The sequence below is a fragment of the Loa loa genome, assembly GCF_000183805.2.
Source record: "Loa loa unplaced genomic scaffold supercont3.83, whole genome shotgun sequence".
NCBI lineage: Eukaryota > Metazoa > Nematoda > Chromadorea > Rhabditida > Onchocercidae > Loa > Loa loa.
Window position 1 is genome coordinate 57,205 of NW_018108263.1, and position 8,901 is coordinate 66,105.

Genomic DNA, 8,901 nt, shown 5'->3' on the forward strand with positions numbered 1-8,901 from the left:
GTTGTGAGATATGGAAGAAGAATAGGGATGATTATGGTTATGCCTAAAAATACAGAGAAAAGCTAGAACGAATAAAAATTTAATCACTTTTTACGGTACCACTTCAGTAACCATAATCATAATACGGCTCCTCAATCTCATCCATAGCAACCTGAAATCACACTTTTAAGACGAATCATTTATCACAAACTTCTAACTTCACCGTATTTTTACCATTTGTAATTTCATGCATTCGAATAATGGCTTACAATCAAAAAAATTCTGACTAAATTCCGATATAAATTAATTCAGAGGAAGAAATTAATTTAAAAATTTGAAAATCAAAAAATTAAATTTAAAATGAATGATTTTAGTTTTAGAAATCAGATATAACTAGTACAGATATAACTTACCTCTTCGTAGTCCTTTTCAAGAACGGCCAAGTCTTCACGTGCCTCGCTAAATTCACCTTCCTCCATACCCTCACCAACAAACCAATGTACAAAGGCACGTTTCGAGAACATCAGATCGAATTTGATATCCAAACGAGCCCAAGCCTCAGCAATAGCCGTTGTATTGGCTAGCATGCAAAGTGCACGCGGTACAGGTGCAAGATCACCATCCGGTACCACTGTAGGTGGCTCATTGTTAACACCAATCTGAAAAGTTTAATTTTATTAAAATTTTTTTTTCAAAAAAAAAATCTTTGTGACATCATGAAATGAATATGTTAGCTTCAAATAGTCAAGTATTTCATGATAACTCTGGTAATTTCTAGGACTGTTTTTTTTTTTAGACAATAACAATTCACCTTGAAACCAGTTGGACACCAACCCACGAAATTGATCTGTCGACGCTGGCGGACAGCACTAATCGCTTCATTAACATCATTCGGTGTGACATTACCGCGGTACAAAAGGCAAACCGACATGTATTTACCCTTCGATGGATCACACTATGAAAATAATTTATTTTTAGATCAAAAAATTGATAAATCAGAAATTGATAATTGTTCAAATCGAAATATTTGAATAGTTCCAAACAAAATGATCTGAAAATTAAGAAATCAATTGCAACCTAAAAAGAAAAGCGAAGTAATAATTTAAAACTAAAACTAAAAAAGTAGAATAGTAACTTACTTTCACCATTTGATTGGGAGTGTCAAAACAATCTCTGGTGATATCCATAACCGAAAGAGATTCATGACATGCTTTATCCATGGAAACCACAGGAGCATATGTTACCAGCGGGAAATGAACACGCGGATACGGTACCAAGTTAGTCTGGAACTCCATCAGATCGACGTTTAGCGCTCCATCAAAACGCAATGAAGCCGTGATTGATGAAACAACCTGGAAAAGAAAAAAGAAAAAAAGAAAATTTATTGGAATTAATTGGAACAAATTAGGCATTAATTTTACCAATCAATATTTTCACTAAAGATATGATAAACTATTAAAGATCATTTGATATTATAAGTAAGTAAACCTGAGCGATAAGACGATTCAGATTTGGATAGGATGGACGATCAACGTTCAAATTACGATGGCATAGATCATAAATTGCTTCATTATCCACAATGAATGAGCAATCGACATGCTCAAGAGTACCATGAGTTGTAAGAACCGAATTATACGGTTCAACAACCGATGTTGAAACTTGTGGTGCTGGATAGATCGAAAATTCCAGCTTGCTTTTTTTCCCATAATCAATCGTTAAACGTTCCATTAGTAGTGATGTAAAACCGGAACCGGTACCACCACCAAACGAATGAAACAGCATAAATCCTGGCAAAATTTTTGTAAAGTAGAAATAAATTATTCAATCATTTCCTGTTATCATCTATTCCTTTATCTTATCACTTTAAACTATTTTATATCTTTTTATTTGTTTTAACTTAACAAAATGTACTTAGAAAACTTCTAAAAAACTGCAAAAAAAATTGCTCAACAAGTTTTTTCCTTTTTTTTTTTTGTTTCTTTTCTGATAAAACATATCAATAATCCTGACCTTGTAAACCACCACAATTCTCGGCCAAACGACGGATACGATCCATAACCAAATCAATCATATCCTTCCCAATTGAATAATGTCCACGAGCATAATTATTTGCTGCATCCTCACGACCGGTTACCATTTGTTGCGGATGGAATAAATCCTTGTATTTTCCGGTACGAACCACATCTTAAAAATTTTAACCAATTCATTTATACTTAATCAATACTTAATACTTAATCAATATCATTTATACTTTAAGTTATTCTAATAATTAAAAAAATGAACTGATTATTTATGCAAATTTCCATACTTAATTACTAAAATTAAGTTTTCTTTTTTTTTTTGCTTTTTGATTACCTACAACAGTTGGTTCCAAGTCAGCAAGCAAAGCACGTGGAACATAATGTCCACTAGCGGTTTCAGAGAAGAATGTCGTAAGTGATGCCGTGTTACTCTTGACTGATTCATCTGTTTCCGAACCCAGTTGACCATTTGGTTGAATGCCATGTTCCAAACAAAATAGCTCCCAACATGCACTACCAATTTGTACACCAGCTTGTCCAATATGCACCGAAATAACCTCACGCTAAAGGTCAATAAAATTTTGACCTTTGTTTTCATGTTTAAATTATTGAATGAAATTTTTTACAAGTATTAAAATTATTTAATCTTTTTCTTTTATCCTCTGTCTCCAACCCAAAAAAAAAGGGAAAAAAAGGAAAAAAAAATGCAAATTACAAGTGAAAAATATGCAAATTTGTGTCAACACGTCAAATTCTCATGACATTAAATGACAATAGATAGCTATTTAAGGATACTGTAATAAATACAACTTTGTAGTTCAAATTATTAAACAGTTAATGTTAAAATCCAATCGTATGAAGAGATTTATTTGTTCGTGAGTTGTATTTAATATCCCATTTAAAATGAAGTTGGTCCCTCGTTTCTTCCAAACATTCCACTTAAAATGAAATTGGTCCCTAAACAAATAGGTTAAATTTAAACAAAAAAAAAAAAAAAAAAAAAAACTAGCATACCATCTTCTTAATATCCATTTTATTGATAGGCTTGTTGATTCTCGCTGGAAAAATATCATTAGATATACTTATTAAGACAATATCATAGCAAGTAAAATTGCTAAATTTGCTGTTATTTGTCTAGCAAAATTTACTGCTCAAATAACAATTAAAAGAGCAAATAAAAATGTGTCGTTATTATCAATTGATGATTTGATTTGTGATATCAAATATCAAAAATTATTAGATGTTATTTGAAGAAATGATTATGTCAAATAAAACCTCAAAAAGACTACTATGCTTTAAATAGATCTTTAAGTAATTCATTTCTTTCATATTAGTTCTCTATCAAAACCATCATTATAGATTCATTTAGGAAGATGTTTTACATAGGCAAAAAAAAAATAATAATAATATTTGAATGATCAGAGTAAATTAATTGCTACTTTTAAGAGGATCTTAATTAGATGGTGCATTAAAATAATCAAAGGGATGTGGACAAGTAAAAGATTTTAATAGAATCATAATTAGGGATAGCACTGCAATTAATTAAAATTAGGGACATGAACAAATGAGGGAAGCATTAATTGACACCGATGGAAAACGTCATAAACAAATAAATCCAAAAGGAACCCAAGCAAGAAGACCAAACCGATCAGCAGAATATATGTTACAAGAATGATTGAACCGATTCTTTGCCACTAATATTAAATTGAAAATTATTCGCACAAAAAATTTGCATATTTTTTAAATGAAGCTAAAAGCGCACATTGCATTATCCATCTTGTAACTGCTGCATTCTGCACGTTAACACGCTTTGCAAGAGGCGTTAGTTTCAGGAATGTGCAAGAAAAAGAGTAAAATATTAATGTAAATTGTAATTTTACGGTAGCATACGATAATGTACGGTAATTTTACAAATTGTCGATGAAATATTCGTCATTATTGTGAAGAAATTGTTACATTTTTGGTAACAAATAAGTGTAATATTTTGCTTTTACTTTAAATTAATTTCCATAACTTTGAATTTTGAGTAAATTCGTCAATTTTGAATCAGTTTGTTCTTATACTTCACATAGAAAGTAATCTTAGATTTATTCGAATATAACATCAAATTTTTTTGATTGGGAAATGAATGTCAATTTCTTATTTAATTCACGGTTGTGTCAACTTTTCATTGAATTCACTTGACCCTTAACCTTTCGGCGAAGTATTTTTCCCTGCAGTATTTCCTTCGTCAAAAGATGAAATGAATTTGAATTGTTGCGATCATTCTTTCATGATTTGAATTCAAGAACAAAGCGATGGGATTGTGTGTTGCATAGAGGTGCAACGTGTGAGCAGTATGACGTGTGCCGTAGCAAGTCGGTGGAAAGGTTAAGGCGTGACCTGTTTTGAGAGTTACAGGTCAAAGGATGTCACCAAATGTGTTAATCAATGGAATCCTGTAATATTTCAACCATTTTCTTTCTGTCCAATTTCTTCCGATTTTTGCTAATGCTTCATCACTTTACCTGTATGCGAAAAGAGTCGAGTATGATTAGAGAATGTGAGAATAAGGAAAAAAGAATGTCGCATTTCGAGAGGTTGCAGGTAACATGAGGATTCTCGTACCATATTGCACTGCCAAAAATATGTATGGTTACCGTAGGAAAGTAACATTTGGGTTGAGGAGTGGCAAAGACTGATAAGATTTTGCGCAATACAGTGCTGCATTGAGAGAACAGACAAGCAGCAGAGATTAGTAAGATTTGTGTATCAGGAAGAAAAGGAGATTGAAAATAGTATGGGCAATGACTGAGAGTGACTTTTTTTTGAAGTTATTTACGCTTTCTTGTTACAAAAAAAAATTTGCTGTTTTTTGTTTAATTGCATAATTTATGGAATATATTAATTAGAGCAATTTACAGATTATGTGCGATAAACTTCAATGCTTTCTCCATAGTATTTTCTGAAAGACGCATTTAGCACTTACAACTAAATCAATGGATGATGCTGTAAGTTTAATGTGCAAATTTTCATTTTCCTTTTTTCCTTTCAAGCCACAAATTAAAGTCAGATAATGAAAGTGTGTATGTTTAGAGTAGAAGAGAATATAAAAATGATTAGGACCGTTAAGTGGTAGGAGGTAAATTTGCTTTTCTTGAAGTCCAAAATAGGTATAATTCGATAAATCACACTGAAAAATATGGTAAACATAATTTAATATGATTTCATATTTTATGATCGTAGGATTCTTCGATCATATAAATCACTTTGTGGTAGATAACGTCGAATGACAAATGCGTTTCTGTACTTCTTCGTGGTAATATGAGTTGTATTATGAATAATGGTGCAAAAGCATATATCTAGAAGCACATGTTAGAAAACTGATATAGAAGTTACAGTATGACAAAAAGGAGGTAGGACCGTTAAGTATGAAAGTGAGACCTTATTTTGGCCTAGAAAATTTATATTAGCTAACTATTTCAGAGAAGCGATCCACCACTGCAAACATGGTTTCAAGAATTGCGACACATCAAGAGAATTATAGGGATTAAGGAGGAGATTGTTGATAGAGATTTATGGCATGTTTTTTACTAACATGTTTATATATTTTTTAAAAAATTTCAACTGTTTCACGTATATTTGTAACCAGAATCTCCACTGCTTAATGGGACATGTTGCCTGAAAATATAGATTCATACCGAGAGATGATATTTGTTGGACCTAGGAAAATGGATTCCATGAATTTTCAGCCGTTTCATCTCTAAAAGTATTGCAGGCGGAAATATTCAAAAGAACGCATGAGAACAGTATCGGTAGCCCTTGTGCTGTGCCTGAACATTGGTGTTGACCCACCAGATGTTCATAGGCCAAATCCATGTGCGCGAAAGGAATGCTGGATTGATCCACTGGGAATGAACCCCCAAAAAGCTGTCGTTAAAATCGCTAATGCGCTGCAGAAAAGTTACGAACGTTGGCAGCCGCGTGCAAGGTAACTTGGCGGCAGTAGGTTATTTGCTGTTTCTAGGCGTTGTATGTTTTGTACAACGGTGACTTCGTAAGAATTGTGAAGAATACATAACTTTTTGTAAAGATATGTAACTAATTGATAAAATGCTTGATACTATTTTTGGACAAAATTTTGGTTCTACTTCTGTTTTAGTTTTCCTTTTTACAGGTATAAAACAGCCAATGATCCAACAGTGGATGATGTTCGACGTTTATGTCAAAGTTTACGACGCAACGCCAAAGAAGAACGCATTCTATTCCATTACAATGGACATGGTGTCCCAAGACCGACTGAAAATGGTGAAATATGGGTTTTCAACAAAAATTTCACTCAGGTTTCGGAAATATTTGAAATATATAATAAACGTCATGTATTTTCTCAATCTGTTCAATAAATTAATCGCCAATATAAGAAATAAGTTTTAGTACATCCCGCTTTCGATTTTTGACTTGCAGTCGTGGATGGGTCATCCGGCCGTGTACGTCTGGGATTGCCATTGCGCTGGTCTTGTTGGTAAGTTCTTAGACTTTTTTCTGACAGATTTCAGTGGATTGATTGGGTGAGTCATTTTTTAGAAAAACTTGATAGGATTCAACACTAATGCACAGAGAGAGAATTCTTCAATAACATGTTGGATGTAATTGATGCTTTTCTGGTTTCTTGATTCCTATCACTTGATTTTTTGACTTAGTATATCTGTGACTTTATTTGTATTCTGGGAGTGAAACTGAGTGGTAGGGTTATATTTTTTCAATTAATCATTGTATTTTAGTGAAGTCCTTCTTCCGCTTTGCTGAAGATCATGAAAAAGAATGGGTTAAGCAACTCGATGAACATATGGAAACGCGTCCACCACCGTTACCTATCATTCAAGCTGAAATGAGTCTTGAGGAAAAGGCAGCTGCTTTTGGATTCCGGAAGAAGCCAAACTTTAAAGTAAGTTCTCATTCAAGTTGTTTGTCGATTGGGAAATGTGGTTTTATAACGTGATCCTGTTTTAAATTGTAGGAATGTATTCACATTGGTGCATGCGGAGACCACGAATTACTTCCAATGGATTCAAGACTTCCGGCTGATCTTTTCACGTCTTGTATTTTAACCCCAATCCAAACTTCAGTCCTGTGGTATATCTTGAAAAATCATCTGGAGGTGTGTATTCTTTATCCGCTGAAGTCATGTTTCATTGACATTGTTTGGATAAGCTTTATATTGCCTTTAATGTATTTGGTAATGTTTCAATGCTTCAGGATCGATTTCCGGTAACTATAGTTGATAAAATCCCTGGTCAGCTAAGTGATCGTCGAACCATGCTTGGCGAGTTGAACTGGATATTCACAGCCATTACCGACACGATTGCATGGAGTTCGCTTCCAAAAGAACTGTTTCAGAAATTGTTCCGATTGGTACGCTCTGGGCTTTTTTCTTTTAGCGGAGTCTCTTGATTCAGCTTTTCAGGAAGTCGTTGTTTACAATCCTCTTGGTTAACGATGGTGTAATTCCACATTATTTTTCTTAGCTTTCCATCATACCACATTTTTACCAAAATTACTTTTTTTATAATGCATTATGAATTTGTCCATGAAATTCGCCAATTTCTATTTATGCTTTTAATACAGTATTGTGGTGGCATAGTGCAATGAAAATCATTGTAAATTATCTCCGAAAATGTAGGACTTTTTGCATTATTTTATAGGATTTGCTGCTTGCATCGGTATTCCGAAGTTTTGTATTGGCTAACCGAGTAATGCGCGAAAATCAGTGTCACGTCATCTCTCATCCTTCTTTACCATCTGTTCACAGTCATCCTCTTTGGGATGCTTGGGACTATACCATCGATTTGTGCTTGAGTCAAATGGAGAGCTTAACGACACCAAAACAAAAACTTTGGTCTATTGGGAAAGAAATATATTTTTCACGTTCATCCGTTCGTCACGAATGTATGTTTGTATTGTTATTAATTTTTCATAAGTTAATAATACTAATAGACACTATAGAAGTTTAAATCGCAGTTCAGCAATATAATCATGTTATTGTGAACCTTTCCGTGGCACTTTAAAGAAACCAATGCGATCTGTAATTATGTTGTCACTAGTCACTAATAAACTCCCACAGCGAACTATGCTTCCTATGTTATTCTATCTTTTGCAGCCAGCATTTACCCAGCTTTTGGAGAACATTTCAATAATTCAACATTATTTTGTAGTGCTTATTGATGTGACTTCCCACCTTGCACCAGTGGATGAAACAGATTACACCCATAATTGGTTTTTCATTGAACAGTTGCAAGCATTCGAAGTTTGGCTTAAATATGGTGGCGAACGGAGGACTCCCCCACAACAGCTTCCAGTTGTTTTGCAAGTACTTTTGAGTCAGGTACTGGTTGAAGATTGTTATAAAGCAGTAATGCATTTTTTTATTATTTGCGTTTTAGTCATCTTATACTAAGTCTGAAATTTTTTTTTTGAAACTTCAGCATGAAATTTGACAAAAAAATGATTGTAATCATTGTTTTGAGGTACATTTTGAGGTACATCGAGTGAAAGCGCTGGAGCTTTTGGCCCGCTTTCTAGATTTGGGTTCATGGGCCGTAGGCCATGCCCTCTCTGTCGGTGTATTTCCATATGTTCTGAAGTTGCTTCAAAGTGCAACAAAAGAACTGCGACCGTGGTTAGCGTTCATTTGGGCAAAAATTCTTGCTGTAGAAACAAGTTGTCAAGTGGATCTCATTAAGGATAAGGAACGAGGGTGAGTTTTGCGAAAAGCAAAATTTGAAAAGTATTAACCTTTGGTAATCATTAAGAAAATTAATTCTGATATATACATATATATACACATGTATGTGTATATATACGTGTATATGTATATGCATAATATATGTATATGTATATATGCATATATATATATATATATATA

General features: G+C 33.5%; 2 protein-coding genes across 2 annotated transcripts in view; one reads left to right on the forward strand and one right to left on the reverse strand.

Annotated features, from left to right (window-relative positions):
* LOAG_03501 (tubulin alpha chain) lies at positions 1 to 3,032 on the reverse strand (the record flags this gene model as incomplete). Its single annotated transcript, XM_003139038.2, has 8 exons — positions 1 to 151; positions 393 to 638; positions 791 to 934; positions 1,119 to 1,331; positions 1,468 to 1,766; positions 1,990 to 2,163; positions 2,335 to 2,563; positions 3,015 to 3,032. The coding sequence occupies 8 exons, from the start codon at positions 3,030 to 3,032 to the stop codon at positions 104 to 106; spliced, it is 1,371 nt and encodes a 456-aa protein (XP_003139086.1). The 3' UTR covers positions 1 to 103.
* Positions 3,033 to 5,475: 2,443 nt separating this feature from the next.
* LOAG_17497 (WD-repeat protein mip1) overlaps positions 5,476 to 8,901 on the forward strand; it is a gene marked incomplete at its 3' end in the record, with an annotated part of 10,486 nt that continues 7,060 nt past the window's right edge. Inside the window, exons 1-10 of the mRNA XM_020450159.1 lie at positions 5,476 to 5,560; positions 5,758 to 5,970; positions 6,157 to 6,322; positions 6,414 to 6,501; positions 6,761 to 6,924; positions 6,997 to 7,137; positions 7,236 to 7,391; positions 7,682 to 7,925; positions 8,192 to 8,361; positions 8,516 to 8,733. Of these exons, the coding sequence (XP_020306206.1) occupies positions 5,780 to 5,970; positions 6,157 to 6,322; positions 6,414 to 6,501; positions 6,761 to 6,924; positions 6,997 to 7,137; positions 7,236 to 7,391; positions 7,682 to 7,925; positions 8,192 to 8,361; positions 8,516 to 8,733 (1,538 nt within the window). The 5' untranslated portion in view covers positions 5,476 to 5,560; positions 5,758 to 5,779. The remainder of the gene's footprint in view (positions 5,561 to 5,757; positions 5,971 to 6,156; positions 6,323 to 6,413; positions 6,502 to 6,760; positions 6,925 to 6,996; positions 7,138 to 7,235; positions 7,392 to 7,681; positions 7,926 to 8,191; positions 8,362 to 8,515; positions 8,734 to 8,901) is intronic.